The following is a 23,478-nucleotide window of genomic DNA, read 5'->3' as shown; positions in this document are numbered from 1 at the left end:
CCAGGAACGCATCCCCGGCGTAAATCGAGGGCTACCTGTATGTCATTCACCAAGATTAAGATCATGCAGTAATGATTTTTTGTTTTCACCATAAGTTCACTAAATCAATGAAAAAGTTCTAGAAGGTAGAATATTCCTTATGCCACATACAGGTTATTTAGTAAATCAAAATTCATAAGAAATGGAAAAGGAATAATGTTGTTTAAATCGGGCTTTCGGTATGGGGGGGGGGGGGGGGGAGAGGAAACACAACAACTACTACTACTACAGGATTTGTATAGTTGGGATTTCACTCTACATCTCACAAAGATTTCTAAAAGTCCAGGAACAGAAACCACAATGTGGTCATAAACCGCTGTTAAATGTGCCTAAAAATAACAACTTCCCAACTACGTCCTGTATAGTTCGATCGCACAAGTTTTAAATGAAGTTTTAGAAGATGATAGTATAAGTAAATATAGTTCGGACGATGATAGTGTATTTGACATTGATTATACACAGTTTGTGACACCGGGAACTGGCGTGATTAGTGATAGTGATTGTGACAATGGTGGTGGCGAAAGACAGAACGACATCGTACAGGCAGGTGTGGTTTCCAACAAGTTTTTGTGGGAAAATATAGACTCATTCCCTTCTTCACGAGAAGCATTTTGTAATGTATGAGGTCCCCAGTTCGACACTGGGGGATTAGGCTGACGACCTGATACCCAGAAAATATTTCATTGTCCAGAAACCCGATAATAATCCTAGGAATAGGTAAGAAAGACGACGACAAACTAAACTATGAAAAAGGCAAATGATTTGAGAGCGATAGAGGAAGATATGAGAAAGATGAGTGTGCAACTGGAAGAATGTAGCTCAAGATAGAAATAGATGGGATTGTTTAGGATGCCAGAGCACACCAAGGGCTGTAGTACAAGAGAAGAAGATACTACTGTTCCACAAGCGAGACAGTTCTCGGAACTTAAAATGCCTTGAAAGGCAAACAGTTTGATAATATGGAAATAGTAGAATGTTATGTATCATATGCAAATTCTATAGACCTACATACGCAGCTTACATTACAGTAAATACTTCACGGTTCTCGAGACATAAACATCTTTTGAATGTCATTCACCTCATATGCTGCTCCTTCTTCTTCTTCTATGGCTCTCTGGTCCGTATTCGGTACCTGTCTTAGTCTGACCTCTCCCCCTCGACCAATCTGGCTAGGGAGGCCCTACCAGTAGCTATGCTACCACCAGCATAGCTCTTGGGATCACTGAGGTACTCAAGCCCCACCACCACGACAAGGTGCAGGTACCATTAAGTGGGGTCACCTCATATGCTACATTTTGAAATAATTAAACACCTGTTAAAAACACATACAAAAAGGGTCAGGCAGCGTTAACATAAATGTGAATGATTAAAGGTTAAATTTTCAATTATAATTCTAGTTACAAAGCCTGAAAATATTTCACAATTTGAAACATTATACCAAGATGTTTGCTCAAGAATGATATTAGATTTAATTTTTTAAACAGCAAGTCAGATAAACATTTGCATTTACATTTCATACATCGTTAATAGGCCCAAGCCAAGGAACTTGTCAAAACACAGCATTTCTGCCATACAAAAATTGCTACTACTGTAATGATGATGATGATGATGATAATAAACAATTGTTTCAAAGAAGAATGGATGAAAGAGACTGCATGAAATGAGACGCAAAGTAACATTGTTCCGAAAGTTGATGTGGCTTTGTCACAAATTGACTAGAACAAACATAATGTGAACTTAAAACACATTTTTAAATCTGACTTGCACCTGAGGGAAAATTAATTTAATAATTTTCATGCAGCTTATGAGATTTTATTTATATCTCATTTTATTCTTAAAATTCATATGCAAATTCTATAGACCTACATACGCAGCTTACATTACAGTAAATACTTGATGGTTCTTGAGACATAAACATCTTTTGAATGTCATTCACTTCATTAGCTACATGTTTTAATAATTAAACAACCGTTAAGAGAAACAGACAAAAAGGGTCAGGCTGTGTTACCATATGAGGCATATTCGGAAAGTAAGTACCGTTTGGACATACCTCCCGCGCTTCATCGAAATTTTCCGTTTGATTCGTCACAGACACCATTTTGTGAGAGTAGTGTCTGTTAACATTATTCCGTGTGCGTTAAACATGTTCAAGAAAATTAAAGTCAATCAAAGCATAACACTAGAAAAAGTACTAATGTCAAAGATTATAATTAAATATAAGAAAAAACGTACTTTTAAAATACAAATATGGTGATCACATGAACATACAGACATGTGTGAACTTTACCATTCCAGAAATGAAGAATAAGGGAAAAAAGCATTAGAAGAGGACCAGGTTGACTTACCTGAAGCAAATGACAGAATACACCCACACTTCTTAATAGTTTGATCACATTACGAGTGTTGCCAATCTCACACTCCGTTTGACGCAGTAAGCAAGATGCGAATTCCGAGTGAGGGTTTTCCAAGACAGAACGAAGGCAGCCTGAGCTAAACAGACGATCCAGAAAACCAAGTAATGGAACAGTGATCCTGTCGACCTTCTGGTGGCGTAGGAAAATTACAATGATTTTTAGACAAAGTTCTTCCAGCTCCAGATGATGAGCTTCCAGGTACGAGATCAGTGATAAACTTGAGTATGACGCCTGCGAACAAGTCAAAGACTCCGTTATTACATAAAACAGTTCACTGAAACAAAGATCTTGTAATGCAAGTCATATGTATCTTTGTGGTTTATGCTTTCAGGAATAGATTCCGACCAAAAACCACACTTTATTCATAAAACTTACAATAGAGATGAAACCAAGCAGATAATATTCATATAAGCCAGTCATATCACCAGATAATCGGCAAAAATTGAGTGTACAATTGGACAGTAACTCGTCTATTTGCATATATTTCAATAACCTTATGACTCAGAAGAAAAGTACCGCGCAACATTCTCACTTAATTTAGTACACACAAAATTAGTTGAGCTAACGAAAATGTCTGTCTTCTGGGTCGTAACGCCGTATAGTCTAGCTAATCAATGTTTCAGAGGTTATGAGTCATTGCCCTTATGATGGAACAGTAATGACCTCTGGAACACTGGTTAGCATCTACCAAACTACATGGCACTACAACCCAGAAGACAGCCTTTTCCTTCTTTGTACTAACTGCTATGAGAACCTAGGTGGGGTAATTAAAACGTGTTTAAGCATAACTTATATTAAAGTCCATACAGATAAACATGTCTGTTTCCTGTTCAGAATCATCTGAAAATAGAACTTTTACTGCCATTGTGAAATTTCTCTTTATGCTAGAAGGAATACCCAAGAAAATTAGTTGAGATTTCAACACTTTCGCATCTACGCTGGTGAGATTAATTTACTGGGCAGGAACAAAAATACTATACAGAAAATCCAGATATTCTATAAGCGAAGAAAAATATGTATACATTTATATTTTGTCAAAATAATGCAAACATGTAATAAAGGTAGACAATACACACCATGAAAATGTATCAAGATCGAAACAAACAGATCAAAATTTCACTCAGAAAGTAAAAGCAGTTTAATTTTGAGGAGGCTCGCCACTGCAAGTTCAGAATAACTGACCTTTCAGTCATGTAAAATACACAAACATGTAATTTTGCCAGTATTAGGGCACTAGTGTATGAGGGGGGAAACTCTGTATGATACAACAAAAAGAGTTTCCAACCTAAACGTTGCATTTATGTCATTTATTCCCGAGTTCAAAACGTAAGTTAAATTGGTTTTTCTCTGGTATAATTTATACTATTATAAAATGACAACACCAAATATTTTATTTTTTTCTGATTAACATTAATTCACTACTTTAGCAGATAAATCTTAAGATCGTAAATGTTAATGAATATTTTGCTTTAATCTTTTAGTGATATTACTGTTGTGTTGTAGTTGGTGTTGTTTTTCTCTGATCAAGATTAAAATTAGGTTACTCCTAAACACAGGTCAGGCATAAATCAGTATGTTAACCTCAATCTGAAATAATACTCAGGCATATTAGAATCAAACTCTCACCACACTCTCAGGGAAGGCATCCAAGCTGACTACCAAACCAGGCAGCACATTGTGCCTGAAAGATCGGAATGCAAGCAAATGCATGAAACGTGGGAATGTGTCAGATGCTGCGATCCAGTTTATCTCATCCTCAGGTGATGCTGGTGGGAAGATACTTAGCAGCTCTGCACGGTATGGAATGTATGAGATCCCAAAATCACTGGAATAGAACCACATGTCCTTATCACACTTGTTAGAACTCATACATCGCTAAACTTAAATAGAAGTAACTCACTAGCACTTAGTATCACTTGTAACATTAATCTGCACACTAAAATTAATTCAGACAGATAACGGTATTTTGTACAATAAATTAAACTTTTTCAAAATTAAGGAATGTCTACATGTAAAAAAATTAATCCATCTACAAAATGTCAATCACAGAATCATAGAATCAAAAATGATAACGATTCATGTAAAAAGCTTCAGATACCAACCACTGCATAAATCTGTACCATTTAAGATTTACCAGACAGGTATCATGATTCTGCTCAGAATTTATTTTAAATTGGGGGGGGGGGGCAAGATGATGATTCACATATCATCTCAACATAATGCTGTTCTGTTGAACACTAAAGCAAACAAAAAATGGTAGGGGTGGGGAGGATACTATGGCAGAGACAGTAAAAGAGAAAAGGGATTGCCGTGATGAGTTTCATGATATCGGGAACATAAACATGAATACTGACTTCATAAGGACGTGAAAGGAGACAGTCATGGCTCATCTTAAGCTGCAATCCATACATTCACTTGGCGATACTCAGAGCAATCAAAAAAGACCTGTATTCCTGGCGCAATATGAACCAGTTACAGTGAAACCTCTCTAACTTGGACACTTGCGGTTCCACGATAATGTGTCCAACTTAAAGAGGTGTCCAGGATAGAGGGAAAGGGGAAAAGCATCTTTTCAAATTGTGGTGTAATGACAATGTGGTAATTGTAGAGTATTATGGAGCCCTTCCCCCCCCCCCCAAAAAAAAAGGGAATTACTGATAACAAAAATTAAAAGGGTAAATTAAATTTTTACAAATTTTGTTTTCACTAAATTAAACTTGCCTTGATAAGTTCAAAGGGAAGGGCACCAATACTTTACGTTTATCGACTATGTAATCTAGTTACTTACATAATCTAACTACTGTAGGCTTGCTCAAATTAAGAATTAATGACAATAATAATAATCTTTTGAAACCCACTCTCATGGTTGCAATGTTCAGAATGTATTTTTTTAATTGTACTTAGGGCATTAGCTCAACATATGATGTCACTTATTTCTTGTAAAAATTTCGTCACAAGACACTGCCTTTTTCTTTTATCTTGGAATTTGTCCATTCCCTTTCTAATTTTCGCACCCTCAACCATAAGCTAATCCACAGGTAGAAGGCATTCATCAGTCAGAAATTCAAAACAACAAAATACTAACTGTAAACATTTCCCATAAAAGCATCGAAACTAAGTGCATGCATGCATGCATGCATGCACCTGTAAAACTTATAACAAAAGGGGAGACCAAGTTCCAGGATAAAGGAGTGTCCAAGATATAGGGTATTGTAGATATGTAAAATTATAGGATATTCGCCGGTTCCAATTAAAAGCGTTCAATATAGAGGGGTGTCCAACTAGAGGGGTTTTACTGTACCTCCTGAGTAAGAAATATCAATGCTAATATATATGTAATTCATTATCACTAACCTGTTCACAAGGTTACTGAAAATTTTGCACGCATGAGCTCCTGTTTGATCATCCTTCTCCACAGCCTGTTGTGCCACAACCACCATTACATTTGTCACGCGTCCCGATGTCAGAGATGAACAGTTTGGTCTGACAACACGGAGTAACAGTACCTGAAGACAGCATACAACACAAATAAACTTATCTTAGCTCACAAATTATCACTGCATCTTTCTTAATATTTCCCAAAATGGCAAAAACCTGCACACTATTGACAGACTTTGGAGAAAAGCTTCACACAGCGCAGAATCTCACTTTCGTTGTTTTGCTGTTCCACCAACATACGTCAAGTTATTACATCACATGTTGCAAAGCTCACCCACATGCCATTTTTTACACGCAGAAAAATGTAATGCACCCGCATCGTCAACCAACCCACACACTAATCTCTCTCAACTCCCACTCTCCTCTGTCTAGCGTCACCACGCCACGAAAAATTATGAAATCACGCTAGCCTCTCATCAGGCGTAGGCAGTGCCGCCTTGTCAACTGCGTAATTCCTAGAACTGACTACCCTCACCACGGGTGTCGCTACAACTCGTCTCAATCGCAATCAGTAAAATACAAATTTCCACAATGAATAATATAAATAATACCAAATTCAACATAAATTACCACAATATAAGAGAATACCAACTGTAATATAAAAAAAATAGCCAAACATGATTATGATGATGCAACGCCCAAGGAAACTGGGCCACGCCCGATCACAAGCATACCATACTTAAGCTATGTCTACACTCGTGCGCTTTTACGTTCGGCAATGGCATGCTTTATGAGCCGGGATAGCTCAGTCAGTATAGTGACTAGCTACAAAACAGAGCACACCAGAAAAATATACGCAATTGCTCTCTCATTGTCAGCTACCACAGGACATAATATTAAACCGAATTTAGAACCAAAAGAAGATGCGCACACAATCTCAAATCCAGACAGAATTTCACTACCCATCCATCTCTTATCGTAGCTGGCAAAACAAGCGAGAGATAGCAGGGCCACATCCTTCCAAAAGTCCTCAGAACAGAAGACGGGGGAGGGAAAGATGACAGCTAATTGGTTGGGCAAAGTCTCATAGGACAAAGAGAAATCATGGCTAGAACGTTACAGACGGTCAATCATAACTTCTCGTGGCCGAGCAAACACAGTTCAAAAGCTGGCCCACAGAGGTCGCTAACAGACCCTTGAACCATAGAATGGTTCAATAATACGCACTCTTCTGAACACATGAGAGGTTGGCAATTGGTCTCTGATAACATGGGTAATAACAGAATCCACACTACCGATAACAGAACGCACCACTGATATTCAGGCATAACATGGCCCCAGAAGAAACATGCACGTGGTGAATGTCTCAGTGGCAGCTGTCAGACCAGAAAGTAATTCATATCCTTTTGCCCACGGACTCTTGAGTGATACAAAGACTCAAGAGTGCAGGTTTATAATATACGCTGCCTAATAAAATAATTATCCTTTAGGGAAGTGTTTATTCAAGTGTTTTATAACGTTTGCATTTTGTTTGTTATTTAGTTTAGTTGAATCCATTTATTAACGTTCTTTGCATGTTGCTTCCTTAGTTAGAGTAGCAGAATAACTCTTAAATGTTCTGCAAGTACAGGGCAGACTATGTACATTAGCAAGTAGGTTTCATAGGTTCAGAAGATCACAGTAGGCATTTGTAGGGTCCAGAAAAGGATAGACGGCTTCCTTCGATTATGACGTTCTTGAAGTGGCTACCATTAAATGTGAAGATATTACAAGTGGTGGTCACTGCATCAATTTGACAACAATACAAATCATTCAATACATTTTATCTCTAAAGTAAAGAAAATAAATCTTACAACACATGGATTTCTTGGCTCAAAAAATTTTCACTTACATTGCATGCCCAGTCAAGGAACGCAGCTAGGTGAAGTTCCTTCACATGTGACTGAGTCATGAAGCAAGAAGACAAAAAGGCAGCCACATGAAACAGGTCGCTACTAAGTGCATATATCTTGCATGCACTAAGAATCCTATTCAAAACAAAACACAGATAAATTACAGAGCACAATTCTCAGCCTTGATATAAATACCTACTAAGATGTAATCAAACAAAATGGAAATCTTGGAAAAAAATGACTATGCCCCTGAAGACAAGATTGAAATGTATGCTTGGTACCCAAAAGTACAAACATTTGATTGAAAAGTTGCTAGTAACATTCTAAAACCACACAAGAATCTTTTATTATAAAACAAGAATAATAATAATTTATTTACATTCCATTGATCCATAAGACAGTCAGATGACAATAGGATGTGGAAAAAGTCATAATATTAATAATAATAATAATAATAATAAAATACATATTATAAAGTACAATTCAAACTATTATATAAATTTCACATAATACAAAACAAAGTATTCACCTAGAGAAATGATAAGTTACAAATAAATCCACCCATTATTAGATAATTAAGACTTACTTGTAAACATTAGAAATTCATTGACAGAGTAAAAGGAGTGTGTAAGTAAGTATCTTTTTAATGCTGCTTTAAATTGTGCCTTTTTATTTACAAGACTTGTGAGATTTGATGGCAGTCTGTTGAAAATTTTGATCCCTGCATAATATCTGTAAGCATGAGAGGTTGGCAATTGGTCTATGAAGCTGATTTTTATTCCTTGTGTTGACGCTGTGAACAGCAGAATTAGTTTGAAAGAGTTCTTGGTTATGTACAATAAAGTTCATTAATGGGAATATGTATTCACAGGGTAGAGTTAAGATCTCTAATTTCTTAAATAGACTTCTACATGAATTTCTAGGTTTTACACCAGCCAATAATCTAATAATTTTCTTTTCTAAAGTGAATATTTTTTTACTGTTTGATGTATTTCCCCCAAAAATTATTCCATACTTCATTAAAGAGTGAAAATAGGCAAAATATACTGATCTGAGTGTGTCAGTGTTGCTGACATGCAACAGTTTATCGATATGATTTGTCCAATTTAGGTGATTATCAATTTGCAAACCCAGGAAATTTGTGTTTATTGACTCTTGTATATACTTCCCATTATGATCAATACTTAAAGCACATTGTGGTGAGTTATTTGTTATAAATTTTATTATATTTGTTTTATCAAGATTTAGGGCCGGCTTGTTAGCACTAAACCATATTTACTCATATGAGACAGAACTATGTTTGATGTTGCACAGATATCATCCAAAATTTTATTAGAAATTATGACCTTTGTGTCATCGGCAAATATTATGGGTTCTGTTAAAGTATTTATTATTGGAGGAAGGTCATTTATGTATATTATAAAAAGCAAGGGCCCTAAAATTGACCCTTGGGGAACTCCACATTTTATTTTTCCCCAGTTTGAGAAAAATTTATGATTCTTTTTAGGTGATTTTACTTTGACCTTTTGCTTTCTATCTGTTAGATAGGATCTGAACCATTGCGCTGCTATTCCTTCAATGCCATAAAAATGCAATTTATCCAACAAAATTTCATGATTTACACAGTCAAAAGCTCTTGCTGAATCACAGAAAATTCCTCCAACATGCATTTTTTGGTTAATAGATTTAAGCACTTTGTCTGTTAGCTTGAAGGCCGCATCTTCAGTGGATACACCTTTCCTGATGCCAAATTGTTCCGGGACTTATATGTTGTTAGTATGCATATGACGACTTAATCTATTGTACATAATCTTTTCAAGCACTTTAGAAAAAGTAGTTAATAGTGAAAAAGGCCTGTAATTTGTCATACTGGTTTTGTCCCCTTTCTTGTACAGCTGTCATACTACTGATATTTTAAGGCGGTCCGGGAAAATGCCCGTGTATAATGAGTGATTACAAATGTGGGTTAATGGATGACTAATTAAAGCTGAACAAGCTTTCAAAATTTTACTTGTTATTTTATCATAACCTGATGAGTTTTTTGACTTGAGGGACTGTATTACACTTTTAACCTCAGTTTCAGTGGTTGGAATGATATTAAGGCCAGAAAATTTTGCAGGAAATGCAGCTTTTAAAATGGAAACAGCATCTTCTGTCTTAAATTTAAGCTTTTAGTAATTGTTATAAAAAACTTATTGAAGTCATTAGCCACTGATCCTGGATCCTTTACTTCTTCATTGCGTATTAGAAGAGATGGCATCTGTTCTGATAAATATATTTTTCCTGTCTCCCTTTTTATTATGTTCCATGTTGTTTTTATTTTATTGTCTGATTTTGCTAAAAGTCTACTGTAATGCTGCTTTTATAACATTATTCAGGATTTTACAATGCTTAACATAAAAAGCTCTTGCATTTCGGTCTTTACTGTTCCTACTGTAGATGTACAGACTCCTTTTATGTGTGCAAGATACTTTTATTCTTTGCGTAATCCAGTCATTCTTTATTTTGCCTATAGTTTCATATGTAATAGGAAAACTAGCTTCAAAAATATTTAGAAATGTATTCAAAAATGAGATAAACTTATTGTCTTTGTAAACAGATTCCCAAGTTCCACTCTTTAGAAGAAGCTGGAACTGCATGATTGTTTGTTTCATTATTGATTTTTCTTTTCCTCTGTTTCAAAGGTACTAAGTTAGTTGTTGCAGCAATATTATATGATCTAGATAGGTTGTCTTGATAGATGATCTAGCTTCATTATCTGTTTTTTATATTTGTTTAGCGTTTTACAATTATATTAGTGTTCCCTAGGTGGATTTGTTTTTATTTATATTTCTTCATTTATTTTGGTTTGTGTTAATATTGTTTCTATTTTGGGTTTGCCTGTACTTAATACTGTACATGTATAAGTTTAGTTGATCTGTTTACCTCATGGGCTACACCCAAAACTGTGGCCTTTGTCACTGGTAATTCCTCATCACTGAAATTTGCTAATACTAGCAGAACTGTGCCTAAGCAATGGTTTCAAGTTGAACTGCAACCTTGCTTTTCGTTATCCTCGTTACCGTATGGGGTTTGCAACTCGCGGGTCGCCGTCTGAGTGCGACTCGTAGAGACATTTAAGTCTGCAGGCTGCTTTCTATGGTTATCCATGTATACATGGGATACCACACGCGCCGCACAAACGCCTTCTATGTATATTTTAGCGGGCTCCACACAGACAAGTCTTGGTGAAATTTGCGATTTCTCGCCTATGATTTTACTGTATACGACTTGTTTGGTTTTAGGCTTAAGGATCACAGTTTCTTTGCTTTGAACCAACCACGCATTTGATTCGTTTATCACAATTTCTTGTTCTGATTCCCGAAAATTTTCTTCAAATTTTGAAGTTTGGTTCCTTGGAATTTCCTTTTTGTCCTCAGTCGGACTTGCTGGTGCAACAAGACTTTTCTTACAAGGATTCCCAGAGAGTGTTGTGGGTGATCAGTCCATTACACACTCCCTGTACATTTTCCTCATCTGAAGGATCCTGTTGTATCTTTCTAACCGATTTCATATTGCAATTTCTATTTAATTTTAAAATGTAATTATCCAAATCTAAAATAGCTTGCCTCGGTTTCAAAAAATCTATTCCCAGGATTCCTGCTACACTGGTTGGCAGTTTGCAAATTAAAAATGTGTGACGATAGGAAATGTTATCCAAAAGAAACAATAAGGTTTGCTCCCCTTCGACTCTCAGCGTATCACCTGTGACCTGCACGATTGGTACATCTCAAGGGATAGTCGGATATATCCGGCTGTAAAATACTGCAGCAAGAACCGGAATCTATTATAAGAATTCGAAGTACACTCTGTATTCTGACTTGAACAGTAGGAGTGCCATGATCCATTGCTAGCGGTACCACGTGATAGCTTTCGACAGCGTTTTCGGGGTTTGCTAGATGAAAGTAGCTGTCCACCCTTCCATCTTTTACTCGTTTCCCTAAAAACTTTATTTACTGGGGCCAATGCTATAGGAAATTTTGGAGATTGTGTTTCCTGCTGATTGGATTTCGGTGGCAGATTTCTTTTTTGGCCTTGAATTTTGGAAATTCGCTGATAACAATCTCTGGCATAATGCCCTAGTTTGTTGCATTCGTAGCACCGAAGATGTAACTTTGACTGCGCATTTCTAGTCCTAGCGGAATATGTCGGATGCAGACCTGGCCTGCTGTTGAATTGCTTGCTTGTCGCGGATCTTGTTTCAATCGGCCTGAAATGAGCGCGGCAACGTTGCCATGTTACATTTTTCACACTTAATTCCTGAACCCGAATAAAATGTTTCGTTCCTGGATTCCCAATTTAGCCTGATATAAAAGCTCCTTTGTGCCTGCTCATAATGACACTGTTGTAATATGGGGTCCTCTACTTTCTTCACTGTCTTCTGCGCCAATGAACGACAACGGTCCGCAAATTCCTGAGGTGTTTCGTCCTTTCTTTGTCTCGCTGTTTGCAGTTGGACAAAGTGAAATCGATCGCTTCAAACATCCCTTAAAGGATTCCGAAAATGAGCGTTAAAGTTTTCCCACGTAATATCCGGTGCGAGAAGTTATAAACTTCTGCTATAAAATGTTTTGGTCGTGTCGGTCAATTTTAGTATTGTGATTTGAATCTTATCTGATTCACTCAAATTTCCAACACGTGCTGTACTGTCTACAGTTTCAAAAAATTCATTTACTGTGACTGACTTTTCTGAACCTCCCCATTTTGGAATGAAAGATCTTTAGCCGCTGTTGGACGCCCTGTTATCATCTGTGTACGTAGGTTGCTCAATTCTGCCTGTAGGCTTTCTATTTGTTGACGTAATTGGGACTCCGCCATTTTAATAATTCTTAGCACTAGTTGCTAGTTGCTAAGCTTTACTAAAACAATTAGTTTCCAAACGAAAGTGTTTATAACAAAGTAATGAACCGTTTAAAAAAAATTAAAAATAATCTCACCGCTGCCACCAATTGTAACGTTCTACTTTGTATAGATTCGTTCGGATTAGTCTTACTAATGTGGTAGTGTGGCTTGGCATGGAGCAAGGCAAGTTCCCAATGATGCTGGTGTCAGCTTAAACATGATCAGCTGGTAATAATTCGTCCATGAGGCTACAACTTGTTTCATCAGACTATCACATTTATTTCTAACACTAAGTTTTACATAAATTTCACATTTGATTTAAAACATTACCTTCTTAATTTAGGCTAGTTCACTTTATCCTTAGTATACTCTAGTTACGAAATTTAGAATATTTATTCATCCACCCGTACTAAACTTGGATTCATCTCCTCAGCGCTTACCTGTTAAAAGTAGCCCCATCAGCTGCACCTTGCTCATGATGCCTCTAGTAACCTCCTATCTTCCAAGTTTCGGCCCATCTGGTCTAGATCTCTCTTCAACTTCCCTTCACAACCTTTCCGTTAGCGTTTTCCCATATTTTTGCTGACTGCCTAATGGCTACATCCGCATTTCCGTTTAATGTTTTTTTCATATCCTGAGAATAAGGTGAACTAGCCTTGCTGCTTTACTCTAGACAGGAAATGAATCAACACATTCCTACATGCAATGGTCTACTATACTTACTTCTAACTACATTCAATTCTCTACATTCCTAATTTACAATATGTTAACTAAAAATAATTCACTACAGTTGCATTCATGTAAGACACCGACCCATAGAAAGTCGCGTAGTAAACTTAACCCCCGGTACCTGCGCAGAGATTAAATTAGTCCTTTGAAAGTTTAAAGCGCCAGGAATGAAACTGCAGAAGAGCAAACTCGCATATGCAAAAGATTGCATTTCACTAACAGCTTTTACCGATTCATCGATCTCATTGGAGCAAATTCGCGTTAACGAAACTTACGTAATTGCAGAGATGACTGTATTTATAATTGTTATTCAGAATCAGCGATGTAAGAATTACGATTTAGTATGAGAATCAGTACAAGAAACATTGTAAAATGTTAATAATTTTAGTAAAATATATTTTTTCACTTTTTGACTTGCTTGTTTCAAAATTGGCTTTATTCTGAATTGGCGCAAATCGAGGGTTACCTGTATATTGTATCTTGCATGAACCAGGATTTTCTTTGCTCACAGTTTTCGGAAGATTTGTCAGACTTACAGCTTATATTACAAGTTCTTGACATAACTAAGGTTTAATAGTCATATATATATATTTCTTATGTTTGAATATGACATTGTTATGCAGTTCTTGGAACTTGTGTGATGTATTTCTTTGTAGGACAAGAAAATTTAGATGACGTTGGGGATCTGGTCCCTACATTTTTACAAGGTCAACAGTTTCTTGGTCTGGGATTTGAACTTTTGAAACAGGCTTACTCATGTCTGGTTGAAAAATGTTCTGCGGCAAATATGCCTTTCCTTGAACTAGAAGTTATTGGTAAGTTATGGCTGAATTTCATATTTTCATTATTATTATGCTGTTTGCTTTGTATTGAAACATATCAGCGTGTCTTAACGAGTGGAAGAATTTGTGTTGGCACAGTCTACTGCTAATAAAAAAGAAATACATTGTATTTAAGTTACTGTTTATAAATATTGTGTAACAAAAGTTTTCCGTAGCTGAAACGTATAAATTTGTTTTATTTTCAGGAATATTTTAGTCAGCGCCTCTTCTAGAAAAACCATAATTTTCATATTCGCATAATTCATACGAGGTTTGAGGTTCTCACAACATTAAAGATGTCACTGTTGGAGAAACATTTTGTCTGCCTGCAAGTTCACATGGCGTTACAGTCCAGAAGACCAAATTGATATTGCCTAACTTATGTGTAACCTGCCATTAATGGCCACGTGGTCCGAGGCGTGGGCCTTGTGCCACTTGGTCACTGTGACCGTGGGTTTGAATCCCACTCAAGGCATAGATGTTTGTCCGTGTGTTTCTGTGTTGTGCTGTCCATGGAGTCCTACCAAAATGTCTATAGATCAAGCCAACAAAAAACTTGGGACCCGCAGATGCTCAGGCACTGAAGAACGGGCCATATAAAAAAAAGTTTAACCTTTGCTCCCTCAAATTGTGTTCTCCTTCCTGTTATGACAGTGACATGTAATGTTTGCAACAGATGATTGGCAGACATTACTGGATTGGTGTTTGTCTCATTGGGATGACAACATTCGCCAACAAGCTGCATCAATATTGGCAGCTATGTTCTCCAAGTACTATGGGCTGAAATTACGAGCCGAGGGAAGATCAAAGAGCAAGGTGTAGCAGAGTAGTTACCTCATATGCAGAACAGGTGACATCCATTAAAAGACGTACTCGAATGGGCTACGCGTCAGCTATTGGTAAGTGTACATTTACCTCTGAGAGACTTAAAACATGACCTCAAAGGTGAACATTGTCTGCTAAGTTCACCGAATACTATCGGCTGGAATTAGAGCCTAATTTATGTGTAACCTTCCGTTAATGGCCACGTGGTCCGAGGCGTGGGCCTTGTGCCACTTGGTTACTTCGACCGTGGCTTTGAAACCCACTCAAGGCATAGATCATCCTCCACACCGTTGTGCCACACCCACCATTACATCTGTCACGCGTCCCGATGTCAGAGATGAACAGTTTGGTCTGACAACACGGAGTAACAGTACCTGAAGACAGCATACAACACAAATAAACTTATCTTAGCTCACAAATTATCACTGCATCTTTCTTAATACGAGGTGCGATCGGAAAGTTTCAAGACTGCGCCTAAAAAAACCTGTACACTTATCTCAGGTATTAAATTCATCCATCACCCTCAAAGTAGTGAACACAACGATCCCAGCGCCGCTGCCAAGCCTGGAAGCATCCCTGGAAATCTTTCTTTGTCAGCCTGTCAAGCACCATCTGCGATTCTGCCTGAATCTCTTCTATCGTCTAAAATCTCCTTCCCTTTAGCTGAATTTTCATCTTTGGCAAGAGGAAGAAGTCACACGGAGCTAAATCTGGCGAATAAGGAGGGTGCGGGATGACGGACATGGTGTTTGAGGCCAAAAACTGCCGAACTTTGAGGGCGGTGTGCGGTGGCGCGTCGTCATGATGTGTCGCATGTGGAGTTCTTCGTTTAGATTCAGCTGACAGGTCCCATAACCTATCCCAACAATGTTGCACAAGTCGTTGATGGTACGACGTCGATCTTCGTGAATGGCCTGCCGAATCTTCGTAACATTTTCGGGCGTTGTGCTCGAAGATAGTAGTCCAGAACGCTCGTCATTATCGACAGAGGTTCGGCCATTTTTAAAACGTGAATGCCACACAAAAGTTTTTGCACGACCCATTGCGGACTCCCCAAATGCTTGCTTTAGCATTTCATAGGTTTCCGTAGCCGTTTTGGCAAAATTTGATGCACACGCCATTCCGAAATCGCAGGAGGGTCGGTGTAATGCACTACCAAAACGCCCGTAACTAAGAAACAAATGCTAATTCGATGATGCCGGCTGGCACACTGATTCACTATGAATGTAGGCCGCACACCCTAGCGGCAGAAGCTCGTACTACATCCTGTTCGCCCTCTATTGACACAGTCTTGAAACTTTCCGATCGCACCTCGTACTTACCAAAAATGGCAAAAACCTGCACACTATGGACAGACTTTAGAGAAAACCTTTACACAGCGCAGAATCTCACTTTCGTTGTTTTGCTGTTCCACCAACATACGTCAAGTTATTACATCACATTGTTGCAAAGCTGACTAACATACCATTTTTTACACGCAGAAAAATGTAATATAAAAGTGACTTTTCTTGCCTTTACATTTAGTAGACATTTCAATATAAAATACTTTGAGTATTACAAATAGAGGAAATTTAGATCCACAAAAGTTTCAGGCATGATCACAAACTATCAACACTAAATCTGTGAAATCTGCAGATGTCTTGCGAGCTGTCAGCATGCGGAAAGCAATGAGCTGCAAAGAGCGGAATGTGCTGCGCACAAATCAACATACATTTCAAAAAACATAATCTCTTCCATTACCTCCACACTTATACTTACATGTACTACCAAGACCTAACTTTAAGAGTAACACATACCAAGAAAAGTACAATATGAATATTGGAATAATTAGAATGCTCCACCCACAGTTAGTGTTTTGAAACAGCTACCACAGCAGTAGGCCGTTCTGAATCTTTATCAGATGATGCCAAATCCAGTGAAGCCTGGGAACTCGAGAGCGTACCTTGCAAGATATCTGGTGACTACTGTCAAAATACTTTACTCGCATGATTGGTAGGTTAATCCACGTCAACGTACTAGCCCTGTCTTTGCAGGAAACTTTCTCGCTTGTGGAATAGTAGCACATGTGCAGTTAGAAACTGCCAGACGAACTCATGAGTAGGCAGGTGCATTATTATGGCGGCAGAATAAAATAATAATCTGTAAAAGCTGGGACAGGTTTCTCCGAGATCTTAAGTTTTCTCCTGTCAATATCATTTCACTCCTGCTCTATTTTCGTCCATTTGGGGAATGGGCAATGAACCTGTTAGTGGCCAAACTTCCACTGGGTAACTGTCTCATGCCATCGATAACAATAACAAAAACAGTAGTCGTGGAACGAAGTTCACTTAGACATGCTTCAGATCAAAATCTTGAGTTAAAATGGCCATAAGAAATTCCTACTTTGGTAGCCATGTCACAAGTAGTCAATATTCTATTATTTCACATTAAGTCATGCACCTGAGCTATCAATTCATCATTCCTACTGGTTGAAGAGTGTCCCAGACACTCCACCTTGAAAACAACAGAAACATTCAAAAAATTGTACTTGGCTCACTGTTGCAACCACAAATTCTACTTGTATCAATTTTCGTTACCGTCTTTCCAGTCACCTCCTAAGATATAACGCACAGAAGCACCACTAAATTGACACACGACAGAAACTCTCTGACCTTAAATGCCAACCAAAAAGCAATGGAATGAAAGATAAACCCGCCCAAACATGCAGTAACAAGTCAGCGCTTCTTCAGTGCAGCTACACCACTACGCACTTCTGATTTACACGAGACATGAATTCGGACCTCTCACATAGTGGTACACTCTCAATGGGCAGGAAAAACTACAACTTTCAACAACTCTGCACACTAAAATTCAATCATAATTCAAACAAAAGTTACTATAAGAACACATATCATTAGATAAGGCAGTACTACCTAATTTTCTTGGTACAAACCTGAAGGCCTGACATTGCCGCCTCTCTAACGCAGGCCCCAAGTTTACCACTGCCATCGATAGAATAATCTTTTAGGCCCTCGAAGAAACAGTCATATATATCTTCCAAATGCGATGTCAACACTGTAAGTAAAAAAATAAAAGAATTTCTACTTTCAACCATAAAAATTACAACTTCCAGCTACAGCATTTGGAATGTCACACTGAGGTTATTCCCACATTATTTTCAGAGTGTAACTTGCCACGTTCATTCCGATACACGACTTTGGTTATGTACTGGTGCTCTGTCCAGGTAACCTCACCTTAGCTCCATAACATACCATAAAATGACAAAGAATCTCTCTTTCAGAACACACTTTGAGCTTAAAATTTCACAAAAACACTGCAAGAGGTCCTTACTGCCTCCGTCATCAGGGCGATGAGTGAGGCAGCAAGGACCTCTGAAACGTCAGCAAACTTCTACCATAATACGCAGCGCAACAACCCAGAAGACAGTCATCTTCAGACACACTGTCACGGAAACCTCAAATCCTAAATTCAAAATTACCTGGCTCCAATTCGTTGGAAGTAGAAAACGTACAGCAAATCGACGTGAGAGCCTTTAGAGCATCTCGGCGACTTTCTGCCCACGTACCAGTTGTCTGAGTGATCTTGGAGCACCGTATTACGGCAGATATCACTAGATCGAGCTGTTCATCAGGCATAAACCTAGGAAAGGAACCTGTTAAATAACAACAAAATTAATTAGCTATTTCAACAAGAACTCAACTAGGGTATCAGATTCCTTAATTTCTATCACATACCTGACAATAAATAATTTATTAAATTTGAAACACAATTAAGACTTAAGCTAAAAATACATTTGTCAGCTGGTCTTCAATAACTCTGTTGTGGCAAATGGGGAAGAATTTCTACAGCCATAAATTCAACAACCAGGGTATCCAGTTATGACACTCCTTCTACAGAACCAGGCAGTACGCTCAGCTAGTCCAGAAAAGAGCCTCATTTTATGAAACCCCTGGGGTTCATTATCATTTTCATAACAATCCACCACCAGTTACTGCCATGTCAGATGACTACATTCCACACCTTCCAACCCTAAGATTCATTTTAATATTGTCCTCCAATCTACACATTGTCTTATGAGTGGTCTCCTGTTTTCAGGCTTAAAAATCAAAATTTTGCGTGCCTTTCTAATTTCCCCCATGCAGGATTTATGCACCACCCATTTTGACCTCCTTAATTTGATCATCCTAATACTATCAGGAGCTTCTCATTATGAATTTTCTCCGTTGTCCTTTTACTTCATTCCCCTTACGTCCAAATATTCGCCTCAGCATCCTGTTCTGCCCTGAAGTTCGTATTCTCTTCCTTACCCCAAATTCCCACCAACAGCAAAATAAACTCTGTCGGCAAATTGCAGTTATTAATTTAAAGAATTTGGCAAATACAGTTACCAATGAGCTTTAAACGCTTCACTAATTCTAATTTCCTCCCAATTAAGGGTCACAGAAGACTATTTTTTGCACAAGTACAGTCTAAGATTTGTATTCGTTTCTCGTGAGGTACATTATAAGGCAAGTACAATAAACCAACTTAGCAGACAATGATCGCCTTTGGGGTCATGTTTTAAGTCTCTCAGAGGTAAATGTACACTTACCAATAGCTGACGCGTAGCCCATTCGAGCATGTCTTTTATTTGATGTCACCTGCTCTGCATATGAAGTAACTACTCTGTTACACCTTGCTCTTTGACCTTCCCCCGGCTCTAATTTCAGCCCATAGTACTTGGAGAACATAGCTGCCAATACTGTTACAGCTTGTTGGCGAATGTTGTCATCCCAATGAGACAAACACCAATCCAGTAATGTCTGCCAATCATCTGTTGCAAACATTACATGTCACTGTCATAACAGGAAGGAGAACACAATTTGAGGGAGCAAAGGTTAAACTTTTTTTTATATGGCCCGTTCTTCAGTGCCTGAGCATCTGCGGGTCCCAAGTTTTTCGTTGGCTTGATCTATAGACATTTTGGTAGGACTCCTTGGACAGCACAACACAGAAACACACGGACAAACATCTATGCCTTGACTGGGATTCAAACCCACGGTCACAGTGACCAAGTGGCACAAGGCCCACGCCTCGGACCACGTGGCCATTAATGGCAGGTTACACATAAGTTAGGCAATATCAATTTGGTCTTCTGGACTGTAACGCCATGTGAACTTGCAGGCAGACAAAATGTTTCTCCAGAATCTACCCCCCACAAGTCCACAACCTAGAAGACCAACAGTGACATCTTTAATGTTGTGAGAACCTCAAACCTCGTATGAATTATGCGAATATGAAAATTATGGTTTTTCTAGAAGAGGCGCTGACTAAAATATTCCTGAAAATAAAACAAATTTATACGTTTCAGCTACGGAAAACTTTCGTTACATAATATTTATAAACAATAACTTAAATACAATGTATTTCTTTTTTATTAGCAGTAGACTGTGCCAACACAAATTCTTCCACTCGTTAAGACACGCTGATATGTTTCAATACAAAGCAAACAGCATAATAATAATGAAAATATGAAATTCAGCCATAACTTACCAATAACTTCTTGTTCAAGGAAAGGCATATTTGCCGCAGAACATTTTTCAACCAGACATGAGTAAGCCTGTTTCAAAAGTTCAAATCCCAGACCAAGAAACTGTTGACCTTGTAAAAATGTAGGGACCAGATCCCCGTCATCTAAATTTTCTTGTCCTACAAAGAAATACATCACACAAGTTCCATGAACTGCATAACAATGACATATTCAAACATAAGAAATATATATATACAGTGAAACCTCGATGCATCGTTTTCGGCGGGGGTGGGAAATAAAAACGATAGATGCGGGAAAGCATTAAAAATTTAAAAAAAAACAATGTTTCTCTTTCAAAGTTACTTCTTTTTACCAAAAAAGTCTTTAATGGACAACTGGTTTGTCGAAACTTCACGTTTTAGACCAAACAGAGTACTTTCCACGTTCAAAATGTTTTCCTCGTCACGTTCGCTAATATTATGGGCATAAAAGAACGACTTCACTTTTGCCAATGCAGCGTGTGCTTCGGCAAAACTCGGCACAGCTTCGGGCTCGCATTCGTCGTCTTCCTCACCGCTCCCACCCCCTTCGCGATCGTCACACAACTCATCAATCGTGTTGACTCCGCATGTAGCAAGCTCGCTGTCTACTGCCGCGTAGTCACCAAATTTAACCACGTCTTTCACGGCGCCAAATCTATTCCAGTCTTCGTGAAAGCCATCATGCTCATCCACACTGACGTTAGAGTCTGCTTCTGCGCGAAGTTCACACCCGTAGCCACCTTTGTGAAAACAATTCAGAACAGTTGGTTGGGAGACATGCCGCCAAGCTGCCACTGTGAAATGAATTGCTTGTAGCACGTCAATTTTCATGTTGACATCCTTCCCAGCATCCATTGCACATACAGCTGTTTGCACAAGGCGCTTTCTATACAACTGCTTGAAAGATTTTATGATGCCCAAATCAAGCGGTTGCAAGACGCTCGTGCAATTTGCTGGATACTGCACGACTTTCACATTTCGTAGAAATGTCGTGTCCTTCGGATGAGCGGCACAATTATCAACAAACAGCAAAATCTTTCTGCCTTGTGCGCCCATGGAGGCATCTAGAGAACTTAAAAACGCCGTAAAGATGTCTGTTGTCATCCAAGCCTTTTTGTTGGCGTGATATTTCACCGGAAGTTTTTTCATGTTTTTGAAACAACGCGGTTTTCGTGATTTTCCAACTACAATCGGAACCCGTTTGTCACTACCGTCACTGTTAACACACAGAAGAACAGTAATTCGGTGTTTTGCACGTATTCCCCCGTGGCAAGATTCACCTTTCAATGCCAGAGTCCTATCCGGGAGGGCGTTGTAGAAAAGTCCGGTCTCATCCGCATTATAAATGTCCCGCGGCTCATATCCCTCCAGCAGTGTTGGCAGTCTCTCGAGCCACAGCTCCGTTATTTCCACATCCACAGCAGCACTTTCGCCTTTCCTTTGTACTTGTAATAAAAGCATTTGTGAAGAAATTCACAGTGCACATGCCATTTGGCATCACTGGAACGAAATATGAGTGCACCCTAATTAAAATCGTAAAATTTCTGACAATGAGCACCGCCATTCACTCCAACTATCACCCCTGCACCACTGTCCCCTCATTCCAAAAGGATCTGTGCTGGTTGGGCGACATAACAGGTTACCGCTACTGTGTATTCCAAAAACATTCTGCGTCTTTCGGTATTAATTTATCTCAAAACCCAGCATTTTAATTTCTCAGAAACGATCATTGCGGGAAAATTGTGGGCCGGGACTAAGATTTTTGAACGATCGATGCGATAAAACGATAGTTCGAGGAACGATAGAAGCGGGAAAATGTAACATTATTTTATATGGGATGTATTCGGGACCGAACAAAACGGACGATGCATCCGGGAAAACGATAGTTCCGGGAACGATGGATAGAGGTTTCACTGTATATGACTATTAAACCTTAGTTATGTCAAGAACTTGTAATATAAGCTGTAAATCTGACAAATCTTCCGAAAACTGTAAGCAAAGAAAATCCTGGTTCATGCAAGATAAAATAAACAGGTAACCCTCGATTTGCGTCGATTCAGAATAACGCCAATTTTGAAACCAGTAAGTCAAAAAGTGAAGAAATATATTTTACTATAATTTCTAAAATTTCTCGTACTGATTCTCATACTAAATCGTAATTCTTACATCGCTGATTCTGAATAACAATTATAAATACAGTCATATCTGCAATTATGTATGTTTCGTTAACGCGAATTTGCTCCAATGAGATCGATGAATCGGTAAAAGCTGTTAGTGAAATGCAAACTTTTGCATATGCGAGTTTGCTCTTATGCAGTTTCATTCCTGGCGCTTTAAACTTTCAAAGGACTAATTTAATCTCTGCGGAGGTAGCAGGGTTATTTTTACTACGCGACTTTCTATACTTCGGCCGGCGTCTTACATGAATGCAACTATCGCATAACAGCAGAGATGACTGTACACATCAACCACATGACAGAATCGCACTCGCGGGGACCAACGAATTACCGATGTATAAAATGTATTTTTAAATTCCCTTTATTTTATTTACGTTATTTCAGAACTTTAAATGTAATGTCATTATATAATTCGTCAATGTTTGGGTGCTCGGAACGCATGTCATTGACTTCCCATAGATTAACATTATAAAAGAGTTTCAATTTACAACAACTCCGTTTACGCCGGTTCGTCCAGGAACGCATCCCCGGCGTAAATCGAGGGCTACCTGTATGTCATTCACCAAGATTAAGATCATGCAGTAATGATTTTTTGTTTTCACCATAAGTTCACTAAATCAATGAAAAAGTTCTAGAAGGTAGAATATTCCTTATGCCACATACAGGTTATTTAGTAAATCAAAATTCATAAGAAATGGAAAAGGAATAATGTTGTTTAAATCGGGCTTTCGGTATGGGGGGGGGGGGGGGAGAGGAAACACAACAACTACTA

The 23,478-nt window shown here is 38.3% G+C and overlaps 2 protein-coding genes across 7 annotated transcripts; both read right to left on the bottom strand.

Annotated features, from left to right (window-relative positions):
- Window positions 1-1,131: 1,131 nt before the first annotated feature.
- LOC110840967 (tubulin-specific chaperone D-like) lies at window positions 1,132-12,710 on the bottom strand. Of its 6 annotated transcripts, none has more exons than XM_087350938.1 (5): window positions 7,723-12,710; window positions 5,808-5,959; window positions 4,080-4,278; window positions 2,385-2,684; window positions 1,132-1,351 (listed from the first exon to the last, which is right to left on the bottom strand). In XM_087350938.1, the coding sequence occupies exons 1-5, from the start codon at window positions 7,780-7,782 to the stop codon at window positions 1,328-1,330; spliced, it is 735 nt and encodes a 244-aa protein (XP_087207064.1). In that variant the 5' UTR covers window positions 7,783-12,710; the 3' UTR covers window positions 1,132-1,327. The 6 variants fall into 6 exon arrangements, with proteins under 6 accessions (XP_087207064.1, XP_087207107.1, XP_087207136.1 ...); XM_087350981.1 differs by having other exon boundaries at window positions 1,132-1,327; XM_087351010.1 differs by lacking the exon at window positions 7,723-12,710 and adding an exon at window positions 6,484-6,909.
- Window positions 12,711-12,859: 149 nt separating this feature from the next.
- LOC147875162 (tubulin-specific chaperone D-like) lies at window positions 12,860-20,647 on the bottom strand. The gene is made up of 5 exons (XM_087351167.1): window positions 20,512-20,647; window positions 19,571-19,792; window positions 18,458-18,631; window positions 17,912-18,033; window positions 12,860-15,353 (listed from the first exon to the last, which is right to left on the bottom strand). Exons 1-5 carry the CDS (start codon window positions 20,537-20,539, stop codon window positions 15,255-15,257), a joined length of 645 nt encoding a protein of 214 aa, XP_087207293.1. The 5' UTR covers window positions 20,540-20,647; the 3' UTR covers window positions 12,860-15,254.
- Window positions 20,648-23,478: the final 2,831 nt, after the last annotated feature.

This window comes from Zootermopsis nevadensis, unplaced genomic scaffold (assembly GCF_977971745.1).
Source record: "Zootermopsis nevadensis isolate Lab colony 2312 unplaced genomic scaffold, Znev_1.0 Znev_ptg000001l, whole genome shotgun sequence".
NCBI classification, from domain to species: domain Eukaryota; kingdom Metazoa; phylum Arthropoda; class Insecta; order Blattodea; family Termopsidae; genus Zootermopsis; species Zootermopsis nevadensis.
This window is presented reverse-complemented; position numbering and strand designations above follow the sequence as displayed.

Coding starts and splice junctions, on each gene's coding strand:
- LOC147875162 (XM_087351167.1), bottom strand. CDS start 20,539: ATGCCTTTCCTTGAACAAGAAGTTATTG. Junction 19,793..20,511: donor CCTTGAACAAGAAGTTATTG/GTAAGTTATGGC, acceptor TGTTTGCAACAG/ATGATTGGCAGACATTACTG. Junction 18,034..18,457: donor TTCCAACGAATTGGAGCCAG/GTAATTTTGAAT, acceptor TTTTACTTACAG/TGTTGACATCGCATTTGGAA.
- LOC110840967 (XM_087350938.1), bottom strand. CDS start 7,782: ATGACTCAGTCACATGTGAAGGAACTTCACCTAGCTGCGTTCCTTGAC. Junction 4,279..5,807: donor TTCAGTAACCTTGTGAACAG/GTTAGTGATAAT, acceptor GTTCTATTCCAG/TGATTTTGGGATCTCATACA. Junction 1,352..2,384: donor TATTCTGTCATTTGCTTCAG/GTAAGTCAACCT, acceptor TGTTTTTAACAG/GTGTTTAATTATTTCAAAAT.